Source organism: Amblyomma maculatum, chromosome 1 (assembly GCF_055883805.1).
Source record: "Amblyomma maculatum isolate TAMU_Amacu chromosome 1, ASM5588380v1, whole genome shotgun sequence".
Lineage (NCBI taxonomy): Eukaryota > Metazoa > Arthropoda > Arachnida > Ixodida > Ixodidae > Amblyomma > Amblyomma maculatum.
This window is the reverse complement of record NC_139344.1, coordinates 111,775,771-111,797,227: the sequence shown is the minus strand read 5'-3', so window position 1 is coordinate 111,797,227 and position 21,457 is coordinate 111,775,771. Positions and strand designations below refer to the sequence as shown.

The following is a 21,457-nucleotide window of genomic DNA, read 5'->3' as shown; positions in this document are numbered from 1 at the left end:
GCTTGGAAAATGAAGAAAAGTGAGACATAAAATGGTGGCCAGGCAACATTGCAATTTGTAGGGCAACAGTGATTTCCAGAAACATGACTGAACATTCCTTACATATGCATTGTAAACAAAAACACTTGAAAATATGTTCCACTTTCGGAACCACTGAGCCATGGAGGGGTAGAACAAACAAACAAACAAACAAACAAACAAACAAACAAACAAACAAACAAACAAACAAACAAACAAACAAACAAACAAACAAACAAACAAACAAACAAACAAACAAACAAACAAACAAACAAACAAACAAACAAACAAAACACACAGAAACACACAGAAACACACACACACACACACACACACACACACACACACACACACACACACACACACACACACACACACACACACACACACACACACACACACACACACACACACACACACACACACACACACACACACACACACACACACACACACACACACACACACACACACACACACACACACACACACACACACACACACACACACACACACACACACACACACACACACACACACACACACACACACACACACACACACACACACACACACACACACACACACACACACACACACACACACACACACACACACACACACACACACACACACACACACACACACACACACACACACACACACACACACACACACACACACACACACACACACACACACACACACACACACACACACACACACACACACACACACACACACACACACACACACACACACACACACACACACACACACACACACACACACACACACACACACACACACACACACACACACACACACACACACACACACACACACACACACACACACACACACACACACACACACACACACACACACACACACACACACACACACACACACACACACACACACACACACACACACACACACACACACACACACACACACACACACACACACACACACACACACACACACACACACACACACACACACACACACACACACACACACACACACACACACACACACACACACACACACACACACACACACACACACACACACACACACACACACACACACACACACACACACACACACACACACACACACACACACACACACACACACACACACACACACACACACACACACACACACACACACACACACACACACACACGAGCGCACGCGTGCGCGCATGTGCGCTCACGTACACATAATTAGAGTAAATGAAACAGCAAAAGCCACTTTTTGTAGAAACATCCTGTTTATTACTCCATTTACCAAGGGTTCAGCTATACATAAACGTGGAAAATGTCAACCACCTGGCTCTCAGGTGCATTTCAATGGCTTCTACTATGCGTCGCGTATGAATGTTTAAGGATCGTGCGTGCTACATCAGGGTTAACGAACCGCATACACGGGAAACGAACAACCGCGGGTTTTCAACCGTAAAGCCACGTACTTTTTTTTTGGTTATTTCTTGTATACACAATTTCAGGGGGAAAACAGCTATAAACAATACACGGAGCTACGTAGAATTTTCCGCGTCAAAGAGGCGACCACGATTTTGCAAATTGATAACAACCCCTCCCCCCCCCCCCAAAAAAAAAAAAAAAAGGATATATATATATATATATATAATATATATATATATATATATATACTGCGAAAAACAGCGGCTCCTCCGCTATGCAGAACAAAACGAGAAGTAACGTTGCACGCTATACAGCGACCTTCGCGATAGTGGCAAAGTCTATTGCTGCGAAATGTGGCGAAATTTATATACTGCGATGTCAGGTGCCCAGTTGAAATGACAATATTAGGTAAATCGAAATTCTTTTACTGGCCAGCAACAGCTGCAATACGACCTTTCTTCTAGTGCGAAAAAGTTAATTCGAAAAAGCCACACTGCTGTAACAAACATTGCATAGAGAAGTCCGTGCATCGCGTGTCAGCCAGCGTTAACGAAACAAAAAGAGAAGCCTACTATGGTTAAACTCGGATAATCGCCGGCTAATTTTATAATTCCATTATAGCTGTTTGCCGTGTCGCAGTTTGGCTGGATACAAACTGTTTTTTTTTTCCTTTTTTATACTTCTCGGTCAACACGTCGCTCCATGGAAAGGGTTACATCATGCGCTCCATTTACGGAGAAACAATGCGCTGGATTAGTCCGCTTTTGGGATATTCGTCTAAGCTGACCAGACACCCTGCTTTGCAACCCTCTAAGCAAGCCTTCAAGCTTGCGTACACTGTCGCATTTAGTATAACCTGCAGCACAATATTTTCTGGGAGCAAGCAGTACACGCTCCCTCGCGCGCTAAAGTCTTGCATCTATAGTAGCGAATCACGGAGAACATAGTTCCCGTAAAGTGACTTTTACTATTTGGATGTATTTTATTATATAGTATTCAATTGCTCTAATCTGCGAGCGGGCACCAAGTGCGCGTTGCAGGTTGCACTGAGTGCGACAGCTCCCGTGCTGGCTGCTGCGGAACGTGCGCGCGAGAGATGCGGGAGCAATGAAGGCGAAATCGGTTCGCATCTGGTTGGTATCCACGGAAAGTGCTCGTGTGCGAGAACAGCCGCACAAACACGGAAATCATACAATCGGCCGGCTCAGAATCCAGCGGATGCGCTCTGGTGTCGCCTTCTTTGCTCCGTAGGGCACTGCTCGGGCACTATCGACGCGCTTCGTCAGAAAAGACGGGACCACGAGCCAAAAGACGTTCCACCACAGTTATTCGAGTGCCTTTCGCATACGGTTCATTTTTGTAGCCCTTACTTGAAAGGCAACAGTTTAATTTTTTTTTTTACGTCTGTCAATTGGTAAAGCATATTTTACGCGCGCGTAGAACTAGCAAAAAGTCGTGCTATGAGAGTTTAAACCAGCGCCGCCGCCCAACAGCTGGCTCGCGTATACCGCGCAGGAAAAGCCTGACGTCTGTGTAAACTGACGGACCTCAGTGACAGACACAACGCAGAAAACTAGCACACAATACAGAACGCACATACAGCGTGAACGCCGAAGAAAAAAAAAATAACACTGTGATGGGTTTTTGTCGTAGGCTGATGGGGTCGTATATTCGCTACTGCTTTCATGAAGAAGCGAATCAATCGATGAGAGACTAAAGAATATAATTTACAATGTTTGTAGGCTATAAGCGACCACCTTGCATTTCACTGTGCCGGCTGTTGCGTGCCACTGCTGGAATTTGTGACATCATAAACGTCACTAGGACCAGTTCTTCAGGAAAAAAAAAAAAAAAAAATCTATTGAGCCTGCTGAAATGCCGTTTTTGAGGCAGCATACTTAAGCGCCTCTTTTGTCGGTATAAAAAAAAAACAAACAAACAAAAGAAAATCAATTTTACAACGTTACTAAGTCTTACGAAGACACAAAGTACTGTTTTATGTAGTGCTTCAGCCAGGTCAATTAAAAAAACCGACATGTTCACTCTCATTGTATCCCGGACGTGCTAGCTCGCTGCTTAGTGCTGCCAGTTATAGAAAGAAATACGCGTTGTAAATAGACCTAGACCATAGAAATTCTAGCTTTTGCGTTGACCGTTCAAGCCTACTTTCAAACGAATTCAAAGCGTTCAATTTTAACGAGAAACTAGAGCCATTACATTGACGGAAAACGGACGTAACATTACATCATTTGTTTTCGCTATAAACGAGGCATGCGCTAGCTCCCGCTGCTGTGCACATAGGGCGCCACGCTTCCGTGCTGCGTAGGCTCTCTACGTAGGATGCCGCAATGCACGGCACATGCCAGCTGCACGACCAAAATAAGAAAAGATGCGTGTGATACAGGATTCTACTCTCGTGGCCATCACAGGTGAGCTCCGTAGAACAGCATTTTGCCGTAAAAAATAAAAAAAAAAGAACACGAAATATTTGAGGCAAAGAAGCGGATGTACCCGACTTTAAGCTCAGTGCTCTGTGAAATGCTGTCGTCTTGTGCGTCAGATTTCTGCGCTATTTTTGTAACCTAATTACACCGGTGTCCATGCGGTTCGGAAGGTTGGCAGTAAAGGCACACACATTAGTGTTGTGGTGCATGCACAAGTGCTACCAGATACCCACCTCTTCAGCTACATCGGACCTCACCAAGCTGGCAGATTTGTTGGGGTGGTTTGCACAGGTGAACATGTTGTTTCTTTGAGCGATTGCGGCGCGCAGCCTCAAGCAGCTGAGAAGGTAAAAAGAAACACTTATGGTAGAATTAAGCCACGTATTGAATGAGCCTCATGAGTGATGCTGTCGTAAACTTGACCACGCTGAGGGTATTACCTCGTCCTTGCGGACCGCTGAAGTCATTACAGTGGCGTGGTGAATGTCCTTGTAAACCACGGGGCCACTTTAGCGACGTGATATCATGGCGTGGTCCAAATACTGTGTTACTGCAAATCGTCTAAATGCGTGTTCATCAGTGGTTGCGCATGTGCGTGACGCAGCAGTGATTTGTGCACGGACTGATTAGGAAGAATCTAAATAGTGTCTTGTAAGCAATTCAAGATGCTAGTCCTACTTCGCAGGTGGTCCCAAGGCGTTTTAGAAATTTAGCGCGTGATTATAAGCTTTCCGGCGGCTTTTGAGCATTTTAAAAACCAGCAAAACGCAGCCGCTTGTTCTTTTCTTGTTTTTGCTTGCTCATTCCTATGTACGAAAACACGACAGAGAAAACGGGAAGGTGGGGAAACAATTATGTTCATTTAAGTGGCGTGCGCGAACAACATGCGGCCTTTCGCGTGGTACACAGTGACCGTGTACTGGCTAATCGCCGCTTCCTTCCCCATGGTGCGGCCGCTGAGAGAGAGAGAGACAGACAGAGAGAAAGTAGAAGGACAACTCTAAGGCGCGATCACAGGTTGTCAGGGCTTACTGGTCTAAGTGGCTTTTCGGCATTGTGTGGGAGAACGGTTCATGACGGGATGCGTGGCTGTAGCGTCTCGATTACGAGGAAGCTGCGTGCCGTGCCTCCGAGAAGCAAAGAGGGCGGTGACAGAACGATAGGTCTGGCAAACTAGAATCTGCGAGTCTGCGGAAATCCTCGCAGGTACGCTATTGGGCCCGCAGGCTACGGAACACGGCACATGGCACCCGACAGCAGACATCTGACCACCACTGGGAGCATAGTGGCACGATGTGGAAGGGGTACCATCCTGCGCGTAGATTTGGGCATTTTGCCTGTCACAGTCGTGGCACCCACGGGAAGATGCTTGTGTGACGAAGAGATACGTATGCACAGGGCCTACAATCGCCGGCGGGCACCTGGGCGACTGAAGGGCACAAACGCACACATGAACACGCACTTGAAGAAAATCAGATGATGTTGATGATCTCCAGTAATTAGGGGCAAACGTTGACTGAAGTGGCAAAGGAAAGAAGAAAAAAAGAAAAAAAAAGGAAAGGAAGAGATAAATACACTTAGAAAGAAGGTGCAATAAAAAGGAAGGCTGGAAGAAAACCTGAGGACGCGTCTAGTTGAAGGCGCCGTTCCTCAGGCTGTGCACGGGGCACTCAGGTAGAGGAAGCCTGCTCGTGCGGCGTCGGCGACGTGGCATCGCTAATGGGTTTGTCCCGTATCCAACAACGGGCCGGGAGCCTCTTAGCACGAATATCCTGCCCGCATCGAAACACTCGTATCGAAACACACGCATTAATGGAAGAGAAAAACGTCAGGTACTGTCAGGGGAAACAACCAAATGCAAACGACTACTGCAATGGTTCCCAAAGCAGGACATGGAAGGTTCGTGCTGCGGCTAGGGTAGCTCCATGCACAGGGCCGCAGTACAACACGCTCAGCGAACAGGCTGTTCAGGTTAACTCCAAAAACAAAGCCCGAAACAAAAGGGACAAATTTGTCCACAAGGGGGAAAGCACGCTAGCTGAGAACAAGCACTTGCGGAGAAATGCGCTACGTACACTGCAACACAACGTACGACGCTCGTTGCTCCGCATATGCGCTTTCCTTTATCTTCGGAAATGGAACATCTCCAACGCACCTTTGTGAATCACAGGCGACCAATTCACACCACACACAGCCCTAAAAATTCACATAGCATGATCAGTTGTACCACTTGACACAGATACGTCACAAAATTGCACAATAAGTATGATATGCCACATGGATTAACATATGCAAGCATTTAGTTAAACATAAAATGGACACGTATACATTTTAAGGCGAGGGCATGTAATACTCTCTTCTTTTGCGCGTTGTGCACAAAGAATGGAAAGCGAGAGAGAGGTAAAACACTGGCCTCCGGCCCCTAGTTAGAATCACGGTGCTCCGACCTCTAATCCGATTAGGACTCTCGCGTGTAATAACGCAAAAAAGAAACAGTGGACCGAAGCTCATACGTATTTATGTGAAACATAACTATTTATTGTCTACGCAAAGAGCGAAGGAGTGTAAAAATTACGTTTAGTACTTGCTGGAAAGGTTCGCTTTCAGTGGAGCTCAGCGCCCGACAAACATTGAGCAAATGTTTGACTAGTGGTCAAAGAGGTGGGGCGAGGAGAACACAACCACCGTGGAAATCAAATAACCTTCGGGAAACAACTTGGCCACCATCTGTCTACAGGCATTGACATATGAAGCTGAAATTATAAAATTGCATCACTTGTTTGTGTCAGTGTGTGTGGTTTCTTCTTTACAGTGTGACAATGTCTATCTTCAGGAACGTGGAAGGCATCCGAGTACAAAGGTTTCACTTGTCTATAATACATTACACTGCTGTCAAAGCTCGCAGCATGGGTTACTGTTGGATAGCAAGTACCCCTCCCCCCTTTCTTTTAACATGCAGGACACTGTCTTGACAACAATTTGTGCTTAGGCTGTTGAAGGAACGTACAGCGTGCAGTGGTGAACAGAGTGTGCATAGTGAAAATGTGCTCGAGCCGGAGCATTTGCTGTGCAAGGTCAGGTGCTCACACCGAAATATAGTTATCACACTCCAACAACGTGTCAGATGGGATTCACTGGAGAGTTCTGGATACACTCCGATAAGCGGCGACTGGAACACTTGACACCTGGCATTCACACGGAGGCTGCGGCTACTTGCTAAAGCTCATTGCTTCAGATCTTATAACTAAATAAAAAAGAAACTAAGCACAAGAAGTACTAAAATGATTTCCGAAAGGTTTCATTAAATTCAGATCTGCTTGAGAATACTGTCAAGTCTGTTCTGAAGGCTCTGGAATTGGACACAAGGGCGTGGTTTTCTTTAGGCGGGTACAGGAGAGGCCAACTTTGAGGTTAGGTCAATGAAGCTAGCTGCAATCGCACTGTCACAAAATACCCTCCTGATTATTAGCGAAATGCGCACTCGATAAGCAAAATGCCCGAGAAGAGAGTGCCTTGCTGTTATTTTGAGAGAACTGCTTTCGGAACAGTGACCTCAGCCCGCCCCTGTTGATTAGTGCCTGGCTCGAATTGCTCTCAGTTGCTGCTTCTTTTGCCTAAAAAAATACATTTAAGGTAGGATCTATAGCAGCGTGACATCTGCGCACGGCAGGCGCTATTCTCAACAGCTCTTGGCAGTGGCTCCTAACAGAAATGCGAGCGAGAGCCCAAGTGCCCAGCTGCCTGTCGGCATTGCGGGAGGAATGAGGCGGACGCTCCCACTGCTCGTCCTCGGGGAACTCTATTGCTTATGTTCTACGCCGGCCAGACAGACAGCTTGATTTCCGGCAGCCGGCGTGTGACGACGAAGCACTGTGCTGCGCAGTAGAAGGTGGGCGAGTAGTACAATTCAGAGCGGGCCGAGCTCACTCCCATCGAAAGGCGCAGCCTTCACGGCTGCTGCACACCAATTTGTTTCGTTCACGAGGCGTCCGGGCCAAGAACAAGGTACGCCAAGGGGGCGTTCACATGAGCGCGCAGACGGCCGAATCTGTCACCGTGTTCTCGGGGCCTGGGTCCCGAGCGGCCGGCTCAGGCGCTTCCTCGACGCTGTTAGTGCGAGGCAGGAGCACGGCTGTGGCGCGGCCCGTCTTGGCGAGCTCCTTCTTCTCGACCAGCTCCTTGGGCGCCACGGGTGACAGTAGCGTGGGCGGAGTCTGCTGCGTGAACTCGGGGAAGCAAGCGAACATGCTCTGCTGCTTCTTTAGGATCTTGTGCTTGGGCAGCTTGGGCTTGGGCTGTAGGCCGAGGTCGCCTGCGCCACCGGCATGCGGCGGGGCGGCGCTACGCGGTCCCCGGCCCAGGCCGCCATTCCACACGGCTGCGCCACCCGTCAGCTGGAGGTGTTCGCGGGAGCCGAACGGAGACAGCGGCTTGCCGGCGGCCCGGAAGTCGTCTGCGGCTGTTTCGTGCTTGGGCGACTGGGCGCGCAGGTCCCAGTAGAAGGAGTCGAACGACTGCTCCCGCTTCAGGTTTCCCCTCAGCAGCACCCGCTTGGGGACCACTCCGCGAAGGGGATGCCCTCCTGCGACCACGTCAGCGCGCTCTTTCTACTTGCCCACAGAAAAGGGAAGGGCACATGGCACAGCCGAACGCAAAACAAGGGGTCCCCAGCAGAATGTCGAGTGTCCACGGTCGCAGCGATTTCTCTGCGCGCAATCGTTGGAGCGCTGGCTGAGCGAGGTTGACGCGCCGCGGAGTCCTCTCTAGAGACTCTTCCAAAATATCACCCCATCAGGGTTTGCGACTATATGTGAATATGAGCGTGACGTGTCTACGTGTTGTTTCGGTGCTTTTATAATCAGTGTAGTGTCCAGAAACGCTATGATCTACATGAACTGCGAACCTGCTTGCTTGCCATTGCCGAATGAAAGTAAATAAACATGCAACCAAGAGTCAAACGCACGTGATATTCGAGTAGCAATCTTTTCATTTCATTTTCCTCACTCGGAGCGTAATAACCACCAGCCGAATATAGCCAGCATATGGGATAAAAACGAAAAAAAAAATAAATAAATTAAATATATATTAGAAGTAAGCAAAGAAGAGGATGATTATTTCAAAGAGGAGGAACGTCCACGCTTCTTTTCTAGCCCTGCTTCATTGCGCGATAGCGAGGCTCAGTGTGCCATGGCGAAGTTAAATAAAAAAAGAGAAAGAAATCGTAGCTTGATCTACCACGCGTAATCACCGACACGCACTGTTAATTTGAAGTCTCTGGTTTTGGACCGCCAAATGTGCACCCGCAGAAGCGAAATGTGCAAGAAGGTTTATGGCTTCAGCAGTTTCATTGAAGAAGAAAAAAGAAAAGCAAGTGTCGGGAGCGAAAAATCGCTGAAAGCCTTACACAGGAGGTCATGTAACCCTCATATGCGGTAACAATTTGCTTTCAATAGTTTCGCTTCGGTATACTCCCCTTCTCTGACGACGTCTGTGTAATCTTACCGTAAATATTTACTAGCAGCGGTACGAAAATTCTTCAGCCCAAACTAAACTTCACATACTATTAATGCAGTTATTTTCTTTTCGGTTAAAAGTTTGATCAGAATCATGTGGAGCGAGGTGTATCTCCTGGATATTGTCATGGCCATTTACGTGCTATTTTAACAACTCATCGCAAACTATTCTGATAAATATTTGAGCCATCAACCCCGTGCATAATTTAACTTGGTTTGTTCATGTTAGCAATAAAATAACAGTGCTCTGTGTGTGCTCTGACACCTCTGCCGTGAACTTACTGTTCGTCCATGCTTTTGAAACTACCACTGCATAAAACAGCTTTTAGAAATGACAGTGGTTTGAGGTCCTAGCACTGAGAAGTAATCACTTACATAATACATCCAGGTGTGCTGTCTCTTCATTTGATGGTTACTCTGCATAACGTCTGTGAAACGAAACCATTGGCATCGACCTTTAGCATTCTGCTGTTGAACTTTTCACTGAAGCAACTTCCACAGCCTACCATCATGACTGTCGTCATAGGTAGCAGCGGCCAGGACAAAGTCCTCACTTACTGATCTCCCGACTTGCGCCAACCCGGCCACCAGTTTCGTCAATTCGAATGACAATATTCGCATTGATGATATGAACGAATAAAAAAAACTTGAGTGCCATGCGCTTTCTCTGTTGTAATCAAGTATGATGCTCGCTTTATAGATGCTTGCGTTGAGCAGTAAGGAGCTTCTGTGCGTTAATATGGTTTTTTGAGTGAGCCAAATTTTCCTAACGTTTATTGTTGACGGTTTTTCCGTTTGTAGCGACTCAACAATCAGCGTAAAGAAAATACGAATGAAAATAGTAGAGACGGGCAATCCAGAAGGCACCTATCGAATGCTTAGTGGGTTACAGGTATATGGACACCATTCTAATTTTTGCACTCATCAGGTCCTTGATGCTCCGGCAACTAATGTGGCTGCCCCTTATTTCCTTTGCAGTAATTCTCCGCTTTCTATATTTAGGCAGCTGGCTTTGTGGCGGCGAGCATGAGTATCACTGTCTCTACAGCAGCGCCTAAAATACAGACAGTAATAACGTTCGCTTAGGAAGCATTAGTAAATCCTTTTGTGTCCTCTGGAGTATTAAAGTTTTTGGTGATCGGTGGCCCTTGCTTGCGAGAGATTATAAGCACAGAATGGGGATAGAGGAAGTATGGCACTGGGGAAAAGATTACGGAAGCATGATCATTGCAAAGACATCTGCTAATTATTCCGATGCGTGAGCAAGTCTGAGGCATATGACCATTTTCTGAGCCAGATTTTGAGAGCTGGTTGCACCTCTTCGCACGCAGTCGGTCTAACTTACGAATGTACACGTGCGCGCATAAGTAAACTGACCACGTTACGTGATATAAACTGGGACATGGTCTGCACGGGCTGTTAGCATTGCTGTTAGCGTGGCTGCTAACCCGCCGTGATTCGTGATTTCTGCTAGGACAGTCATGTTTTGGCTTAGAACAGAGTGCTCCGTTTTCTTATGTCCGCCCTTGTACGTAGCCGGCATAGGGGTTAGCCGCAATGCACGCCTCACTCGTCGTCCTCTCCCCGACTCTAATTACTGAACGTATTGGTGGCACCCAGTTGCGGACTGTTCGTAGGAGAAAGTTACCAGGACGAAGCAGGCAGAAAAAGCGAGAACTTCTTGGGCACGACTGAAACACGACGCTAATCTTCGTCGCGCTCGTGTGTTTCTACCGATCTTGCGTTCTTTGTGCGCTGTAATTTTAATTCGTCTCTTGGCCCGTTGCAGGTAATGGTCTTTACCATAGCAACTAATGCCCATACTGGACACTGGAAGCTTCATCCTTTTGGGTAAAAACAAGGCATACCAGAGGTGACAGCTCAGCGCAAGTATGAGGGTAGGGTTTTACACGAAAGGCCCACATTCATTAACGCTTCATCTTGTGTTACTGATGTGGCACGGGACTTCGCTAACGTCACTGGTGCAGTGAATCTCAGCATATGTCGCATACACCGTGCCAGTGTGAGGGACACCTTAACCTCTAAAGATGCGATTGACAAAACACTGTGAGGTGCACTCTCACGGCGAATTGCGAGGCTGGCGTGGCTAGACGGACATAAGAAAAATGCATTTCTGCTTGCAAACAGTCTTGAACCAACTAATTTCACTTCAGACTTTTGATTTCAGCCTGAATGCTGTGACAAAAAGACTCCACTGCGTGTCTTTTTTTTTTTTTTTGTATCCCCGTTTTAAGCAGGATCTGCGTGTGGACTCCATCAGGAAGTTTTAGCGGAGACTACGGTGCGTCTTGCACATCTTTCGATAACACTCCGTAAGAGATCCATGGGAGCACCGGCAACACGCCGCTTCATGTAAAGCGTGAAAGGCTCATGAGCTCGTTCACTGCCACTGTCGGGCTAGAGGAAGACCAGGAAATGGATAAAATGCAGCACTGGAGCTCTAACAGATGCGATCATTGCGTTACTATGAAGCTTGAGCGATGAAGACGGTGCTGAGTTGGAAGTTTGGTTGTCTCTTTGGGCAGTCAGTTATTGGTCGAGTTAAGTAGTTTTTTGTCAGTCCGTCTACTCACGCCACGCTTAACATACGACACAACATGCATGAAAGGCATGCAGCGTACAACACAATGAAGACGTTGTGGCCTCTGAGTGATGCGAGCTAAGAGCAAGTCCGCTAGGACTCGTGCAACTGTTTTTCCCCCACAGAGACCATGCAACTCGACCACCAAAATTTCTGTGTTGCACATTCAGAAAAGGTGATTTTTTTCTTCATACAGCGCTAAGTATTAAGTTTAGTGAATGCAACAGTAATCACATGAAGTGAATATTCTTTTATAGGTTGTCCTCTTTCTGGACGAACGATAATATACGTACTATCATTAGCGTAAGCTCTAACAACACTTGTTGTAAGTAATGAGATAACTTTGGCTCAGTTATCAGTGTGTGGAGCAAAAATGGAAGCCCTTTTAAGCATCCACGTGGGAGCGGAAGAACCCAGACAGATGCGTTGCGCGTTAGTGGGAAGCACGTTTTTACATTCGCAAGTAGGCGGGACAAACGTTTTCTCGCTATGTAGTCCAGAGTTGCGGAGTGGGATCAATACTGTTGCCGGGAATGGGCAACCTCTGTAGCTTCCTCGTGTTCTGTATACCATGTGATTCAGGGAAGTCTGCCACTACGCCTTTTAATATAAAAATGTGTCCTATACAGCGTAGCAATACAAGTGCTGGCGGACGCCAGGAAAGACGTGGGTGTTGTCAACCACTAATTAAGCCGGTTAAGTAAATTTTAATAGTTACTGTTTAAGTATTACAGATGAGAACTTGGCTGCAATTACACATATACAGCCAGCCGCCAGCGGTAGCCATATCAGTTTTTATAATTTCGGAAACACAATTGCCCTAGGTTCTGTGGCTGCACGTATTTCGGCCACTAGTCGCAAGACTCGAAAGCCGCGCCCCCGCGTTGGGCGCAAAGCAATGCCCATGGTCGAAACTTCACTCCACGCCATACGTGCCACAATGTGACGCAGATTTATGGACATTGCTGTGTGCACAGAGCAGGCGTGCGATTTTTCTTCTTGCGCGATAAATTATCAAACTTTTTGGGTTAGAGCGCCAAGTGCCATCGCGTTTTCCCAATTCTAAAAGTGGATGTGGTCACCCGAAAATCTGTAATTGCAGCCAGACACTTATCGATAATAGCTAAAAGGCAACTATTATAATTTAGTTACTAGCTTACAAGTTAACATGAATAAGCTGTTTTCTGACGTCCACATATCTTGAAAAAAAAAAAAAAAAGAAAGGCTACCTGTGTAGCGCCAAATGCCTAATTTAAAAAATTAGTGGCGGACGTCTCTGAAACACTCGGTATAACGTGATACGAATTCCTGTAACGTAGGCTCGTGTATTCCATATATCCTAGCACGTTTCTGCGTGCTGTGAAATGTCTTATCCTTTCGTCAAAAAAATTATAAAGTATTGTATAATGTTGAGGTGAAGAGATTAGATTAAGGGCGGTACTAACAGCGCATTACCATGAAAGTCCCACGTAACTTGAGCCAAAATTTCAGAAATGAAATCTACTTCGGGCACGAATTGAATCGGCTCATGATGTTGAACATACCCCAGGTCTTTTTATTCCTCTTAATTAATTGATTAATTATGTTAACTTCCTCAATTCCTTACCGTATTGGCTGCAGATACATAGTGGGGCACACAACGCTCACGGCCTTCTCGACCATTCCAGAGTTTATTGTTGTGCCGACAGCCAGGCCTGGTTTTCAGCCGAACGGCATCCTTAATGCTGCCGCCTTGGAACAGAGTAGTCGGTGCAAGTTTCAGAAATTTATTCGCCGAATCTCCTCTTTTAGCAGCTGGTCAGCGCGCTAGCTGTTTCATTTCTTTTTTGTTCTTGCATGCATGTCCTGTCGTTGGGCTGTTCACAAAGGTATACAGGTTGTCCTACGTAACGACCACGACTTCAAAAATTAAAGGGACTTTGGATACGAATTAAACTGGATGCATAATGCTGGCACAGGTCTAAAATAACTCAGAAGATTTTTTTTTTCATTTTTCATTTTCCTCCTTAGGTAAATACATAATTTTCTTTACTTACCCGTCTCCTGAAATACTGGAGGAAAGCCCGAAAAGTGATAAGGAAAGCTGCAGATCACCTGCGAGGTTTCTTCACCACGTCTGCATCATTTTAATTGCTTCATTTTCAACTAGACGTTCAATAACATATTATTGAAAAAATCAAAAAGGAAGTCACAATAACTTCCCCCCTGCCCCCCCTTGCGTTAGACTATTCCGTTAGCGGTGCTGTGACCGCTTCATTTCTGTAATACACGTCAGATGTTTTCAACAACTAGTTAATACGTCATCTGCGCTCCAAGCCTACAAGGCACTTCCTCGCTTTTCAAGAGAGACTAGTCTGATTGACAGACTGTGACTTTCGCACCTCCTCTCCTCTTCTACCCTCCCCCTTTAATTCCCCATTCCCCTTCCCCAGTGCAGAGTAGCCAACCGGAATGCATTCTTCCTGGTTACCATCCCTGCCTTCCGCCCTCCTTTTCTCCTCCTAGCTCATACTACGTGGATGCCGCTCTATTCAACAGCATTGTTGTCATTTGTAACCTATAACTTAAACCATTACTAAATAGCGTTGTTCTTAAGATGACTCGTCATGTGCACGTTTGGCATATTCGTCCTGGAAACTTTCCGAGACATCAGAGTAAACTATTTGTAATTGATGATGTTTCGTTACATACGATTTCATACAAGATGGTGACTGATCCTATTTATGGCATCCATGAAGCTGGCTTTGCTGAACGGACTAAAAGGCCTTTCTCCTAAGTCTTTCTATTCCCGTTCGCGAAGGGAGGCCTGAGTACTCGCTGATTATATATGGACAAGTGCTCGAAAAGGGTACTACTATCAACCAAACAAAATTAATAGATAAACGGAATGCGTACAATTTATGAGGTGGTCAAAAATGTAAAAAAAACAACAACAAAACAAACAAAAATAAACAGAACAAATTGCTATATTGTCGCACAGAAATTTCGAATCGTTGTCTACGAACTTCTTAGGCATTAAAGTAGTATCTTTTAATTAAGAACATTTCTTTACTGTGATAACAGCATGCCTAAAGATCATGCTGCATCTATTATCAACATGACATTCGGTAAGGTGCGCGCTCGGTGCTCATGGGAGGTTAGTCCAGGGAGAAAGGCGTGTGCAAAGCTACCGATTTAATCGCGGAGCCCCATTCTATTTCCATTATAATCCCGATATCAGAAAACCGGAATACTTCCTCAATAATTCCAGCTCTGCAACTAACGGCCACTCTGCAACTCTGGCAATACCTCTCATGTTTGAATGCGCCTATGCACCTTGCGGCTGTCTGGTAAATAAAGGCTAGTTAATCCAAATCACCATTAACTGTAATCTAAAACATTCGTACCGGGTTTGCGTGGAAGTAGATGCGTTTGTTGATAAGCAGTCTGTGTACTGAGCTATCGTGAACTTAGAGAGCCGTGCTGACTTTAAATATTGTGAACGGCAACTACTTTTGATGCTCAGTGATAAAACGTGAGCTAAGACATTTTGCAAATCTCTTCATTGTCGAAGGGACACCGAATGTGACGATGGCTGCCCTGTCAACGTTATCTAGATTTTAACGCGAGCATAGCCTTCTGTGCGCCCCCAAAGGCGAGCCTCGGTCAGTGGCTCTTGGCGCGGGCCACGTTCTCAAGCGGCGGCCGCGCGCGGCGGGCGCGGCGCGCGCTCTGCTGCTGAAGACGGCGCTCACCGAGCGTCTTGGGCTCGTCGCCAACGGGCGTGCCTGGCGGCAGGTCGAGCATGAGTCCCTTGCCCGGGTTGTTGAGCAGCCGCAGCATGGGTACCAGCGTGGAGCTGGCCAGCTGTACCACCAGGTGGCCCGTGTTGAGTGACGTCGTGACGGCCAGCACGGTGGCGTGCAGGTCGAAACTGGCCACTCGGTGACCGTTCTGCGTGTTCCACAGCTGCAACGTGTTGTCGTCCGAGCTGGACACGGCCACCGAGCCGTCCAACGTCAGCTTGGCCGCGCGGATCGCCTCGGTGTGTCCGCGCAGCACGAAGCGGTCGCTGCCCGTCGTCACGTCCCACACGATCAGGTTGCAGTCCTGGGAGCCGGACACGGCCAGCGAGCAGCGGAACGGTGCCACCGCCACGCAGGTCACCGGGCCCTCGTGGCCTACCAGCACCTGTTGGCATCAACCAAGGGCGTGTACACTTTGAGTGGAGAACCCGAGCTGACGGCTCACAACAGGAAGGCTTCCTATCAGGGAGATATTTAGCCTATACATTTAGGGTAGTAAATAGCAATGGTTTGATTCACTCTATGATTTAGTGTATGAGGCCGCCTTGTCTACAAGGAAGCAAAGCTTCACTCAGCGTATTACCTTAGGGGTAAGCACTATTCATCCTGCATTTGTTGTGTATTCTGAGCAGCATTCCGGGGCAGGACAGAAAAGGCGGAATTACAACAGAAGGGTGTCGTCACACCAACCAGGATATTGTCGGTGTTGTACCCACTAGCCTCAGCGCCTTAAATCGTTGTACTGCCCCTGCCAAAGTAACCAGGTGGCGTAGTTTGCGTATCAGCCATGTATTGAAGCCCTTGAGGGAAAATACCTAATGGCAAAAAATATCTTTAAAAAGCTATGGATGAGGATTCTCCTTACCGTAAAAGTAATTTATAGGTCTTAGCTAGCAGGTGCTTTAAGGGCTCTAACGACATGGCTGAGGATTAAACCGTGTACCCTGATTTGATTATTTTTGACAGAGACGGTGTAAAAACTGTACCTACCCTCATAAGATGCACTTTTCCGTGCTTTATATGACCGGACCTTTTAGAGACATGACTTAAGAGCCACAGGCGGCTCAAAACATGGAAGTATATGCGAAAAACCAACCAGCAGCTCAGTTTGAAAAGGTGTTAGTATTTACTTCGGCGATCGTTTCTGACATTGCCCAGCTTCCACCCATTAGCCACGTTATGGTATTAAAAACGCTGAATGCCTGCTAGTTAATTGACAACAAGACACGCGATCTGCGTGCGCAACCTCCCCATTCCGCCCTAGTGCATAGTATTTAGTAAAAAATAAGATAGGTTTAATTTTATTAACGGGAAGCAGTCTCATTAAAGGAGCTTGGCTCCTTTCGCGCCCAAAGTGCTGCGTAAAACATTTTGTTCTTTAATTCCGTAAATTTCCAAGATTGATAAAATATGTTCTCCTCTGAAAGCAAGCGCCTTGACATCATTGGACACTCATTGCTTTTACGGATGCTGCTCAGGTTGGTGGTTGAGGTTAGCCGGCTCTACACCATGATTGGCATGCTCATCACTATTATCGCTTCAGTCTTCAGAAGACAGCGGTGAAAAATCGCTTTCATGGCTACGCTCATTACCATTCTCCCTTTGAAGGGCAATGTCTGTAATTTATTCAGTAGAATATGACCGCATTATTTTCTGGCCGCGGCTGTAAGCTTGTACATCTGGAAGCAGCCAACTAATATATTAAGAAATTTGAACAATATTTGAAAAAAAAAAATGCAACTACTGCTTCTATCTATCTAGAAGTCAAGTATTCAACATCCAACCAACAATCTATCATAGCGCGTCATGCCGGAGTGGCAAAAAAAAAAGAAAAATCGGATCAACCCGCAGGTTTTCGTTTCGACGGCTTTGGAAACATGCCCTGCCTTGAGTGAGCGTCAGTACGGCGGCTTCGGAAGCCGATCGGTTAAGCTCAACGAACCAAGCGACAGATCACGCCTCTTGATGTGGTGAGGAGGGCTGCATGGTTCATTTCTCGGTTTAGAGAGGCCGCGGCGTCTCCAGAGGCGACCAGTGCGGGTATTGACATCGTGTCACTTTTTTTTTTATTTTTTTTTTTTTACTTTTCGAACCGCAAAAAGAGAAGAATACAAAACGTACCACCTCCATGAAGAACAGAAAGAAAAAAAAAAAACCGGCTGAATATTCGGTGAGTAACTGTTGACTTACTTGAGTTAGCTTAGCCGTAGCGACTTCCCACACCTTCAGTGACATGTCTTGAGAGCCGGTGACGATGGTTTGGCAGTCGTAGGTGACGGTGTAGCAGAGTATGGCTTCGCTGTGGCTTACTGTCTTTTCGCTGTCGGTCTCAAACACGGGCCAGTATTTCACGCTGCGAAAACGATTCTGATATTAGCTGCATGGATGAGTCAATTTAGGACATTGACGAAAAGCTGTCTGTATGACTAGTTGCTAATCTGCCCGGCATACACACTCACAAGGTTGTTTTCGGTAAGCGCCCCTAGTGGAACTTATAACTTAACTCAAACCTGATGACGTGTGGCCCCGCTCATAATAGGAAGACAAAAAAAAAAAAGGAACAATGCTGGCTAAACTTGTGAAGTACTTTGGTTTCGACCAGATGGTGAATGAGTGCAGTTCATTTTTAATGACGGCGGGATAAAGATACAGGGACAAAGCAAGCGCCGGGATCTTTGCTTCTTTGTGCCTTCTCTGCTCCTGTCTCGTTTGACGCCGTCCTTAGAATCATGTTCAGTCACAAAGTCTGTGGCTTATTTTGGTGAGAGCAGATGGTGAATCGGACAGCCGCCTATGAGACGGCCAACCACGTAGGCAGTCATCTGTGAGACGGCATTGGCGAACTGACCGGCGATACGCCCGGTAAAGCAATACAGAGGCGGCTTTGCCCTCATGGTATTGGAAATGCGAAAAGGTGCACATAAATCGTGTCTCTGTATTGTGCCAGTTTCCATGGAAACAGTGACAAAACAGGTTCTGGGAAGGTAACTCCACAAAAAGTCTTAGTCAGTTATTCGCATTTTTATGAACAAGCAACGCAAAAACAAAACCGCCAGTTGTACGCCGGCGGTTCTGTATTTCAGTTTGCGCTCAATTCACTTACGTGAACTTATATTGTGTGGCCGGTCGCGAGTTTTAAATAGTAATGAGGGATTTTTGACAGTGAAGTTGTGCGTATCTGTGCGGAACAGAGTGCAAAAATATAGTGTACAGCACCTCGGCTGCCGCCGCTTCACTTTGTAGTATACGGCAAGGAACCCGGAACCCGACCTTCGCGCTGGCACCCTAAACTGTCTTAATTCGCTCCAGTACGAGCCTGGAATTTAAGGATTGTTTTCGGTATTTCGTTTTTTTTGCGCTGCCAAGTTATAGAAGCTAGCCTCCTTGGCAGTTGTATCACACTCTCGCCTCCACTTCTCAGAATCCATCTTAAAATTGGCTGCCACTATTAAGCTTATTTTGTAAGATCGGTTTAATAAGTAAGTAAACGTCAATATACCATGGTGGCAAAATTTAAAATTCTTCGCAAAAAAAAAAAAAAATTCAAGTTGAGCAGTAGTTGGTATTTTTCCTTTCATATTTTCAGATTTATTCGTTTTCTACATTGCTGCAACTGTCGGGAAGAACCACAGCCATTAATCACTGTCACTGTTCTAGAAAAAAAAAAAACTAGAGCAAGAGAGATCAATTTTATCTGCTTCAGGTTCGGAGTCTTCGCTGTTGCGAAGCCAAATTCTAGCGCATTTTAAAGCTTCCTACCCACAGAGGGCACAGCACGGTCGCTGCTGTAGGTGCTCAGAGCAAGTGATCCATGAGCTCCGAAATTTCGGACGGGAGTTAGGCAAGCTGAAAGAGTACATATACGGCAATTGCTATACTTCGAATCCTTGAATGCTTGACTTCATTTGCAGCTACCAAACACTCTTTAGCTGCCCTCGATTTTTGTTTGGGCACATTTTCTTTTCAAAAGAGAACAGTACAGTTCAGAAAGGCAAGGTGGTCGTTTAATTTGAACAGATAGGGAATAATTACAATCATCATTCGCCTGAATGAGGTCATTCCAAATTTACAGCACACTCTCGTAGCCTTCAAACACATTGCACAGAAACCTCTCCGCAGTGGTTCTGTGGTTATGGCGCTCGACTACTGAGGCTGAGGGTGCCAGTTCGATTCTGGTCACGGTGGCGGCGTTTTGATCGGGACGAAACGTCATGCGCCCATGTATACAGGCACCCACAGACTTCACACGAATGACGGAAAGCGAGGCACCCTAGGCACAGAGTAAGATATACAGAGAGGACACTCCCATAGGGCTCCAGCGGCCCGCTGTGCCCACAGCGGCACACAGCGGAGTCGGCGAAGTGTGCCAGCTTCAGAGCGGAGCGCTTCAAAATACCAAGTCTCGAAGACCGCCATGCTACTTTCGGTTTCGGTTTTTCGCATGTGTCTCGTTGTTAGATAGACAGGCGCTTGCGCCACTTGCTCGAAGTAGTTACCGGCATTGTTTAAAATACCGGAGGCAGTACCTGAAGCAATACATAACGATGTTGCTCGTCATTAACCCACTCTCGTGGCCCTTTTATAGGGCATGACAGGGACGCAGAGAGTGTTCGCATGGGCATATGGGGCTATAGATAAAGCAGAACCCTTTGAATCGGCAGGTTGCGGCACATGCCACCTAGCCGTAACAATTCATACTATTTGCACTTAATCTTGCCTTACTTTTAGCAACCAAATAATCAATATTCCGCTATTTTGACCTGTCTACAGTCTATTTTTAATTACACACAGTTCTGAAGCTAAAACGTTTTTTTTTTTTTTTTTGTAGGTGCAACGCCGTCTGGCGGAGTCGTGGAATCTCGAGCTGGGCCGCAAATGGCGCCGCGTGTCCTCTCTTTATATATATGCTACTCGATGCCCTAGGAAGCGTAGCTTGGGCTGCCACCAGTCGTGAAGCGATAGTCATCAAATGCGAGTTAATGCTCTCGGTACCGTTTACGACGGCTGACGAGAGCTGAGACGCAGCTCGTTTTGACTGCTTTTTCGACTGTGCCCGGTAGCCGTATAGCAGTTGGCTCGTTACGTAGGCATTTCTCCACGTTTTGCTTAGGGATGCGGCTTCATATACATGTGTAACGCGTTAAAGGTTTCCACTGATTTCCTGATTAATTACTGCTCATAGCATTTGTTTTGTTAGACACCGCGCCTTTGGATGAAACTCGCGAGGCGCGCGAGCTGCGGCAGCTCAGCGCGCAGTTTCACGCTCCCGCAATAAGAAAACTGCAACGCGTTGTCCGGGGGTGCTAAGCTGCTCCTTTTAGCAAAACGCACAGAGACACCTACGCAACGCAGTCTATGCTGCTATCGGGCACCGTCGAAAAGGCAGACAAAGCGAGCTGCGCACCAGATATAGTCAGCCACGTACCGAGCGCGTTACTTCGCGCCCGAAAACTAGCGGTTCGCGACACTTGCGACAGTTCAAGTCCAGAGCCGATCCATATGGATTGGCTCTTGGTTTCTACTATGGATCGGCTCTGTCCAAGCCAGGCTTGCCGTCATTCGTGCAAGTCTGTCCGAGAAGTAGCCTTTTACAACAAGGCATTACCACGAGGTGATTTTACAGTATTTTGGAGACACTGTCGTTGTACGATATATGTCT

The 21,457-nt window shown here is 46.7% G+C and overlaps 1 protein-coding gene across 1 annotated transcript in view; it reads right to left on the bottom strand.

The window, feature by feature from the left end:
* Positions 1-1,685: 1,685 nt before the first annotated feature.
* LOC146203500 (protein qui-1) overlaps positions 1,686-21,457 on the bottom strand; it is a 587,371-nt gene continuing 567,599 nt past the window's right edge. The window contains exons 25-27 of the mRNA XM_084588801.1: positions 17,989-18,151; positions 15,748-16,183; positions 1,686-8,480 (exon numbers count right to left, since the gene is read on the bottom strand). Of these exons, the coding sequence (XP_084444927.1) occupies positions 7,921-8,480; positions 15,748-16,183; positions 17,989-18,151 (1,159 nt within the window). The 3' untranslated portion in view covers positions 1,686-7,920. The remainder of the gene's footprint in view (positions 8,481-15,747; positions 16,184-17,988; positions 18,152-21,457) is intronic.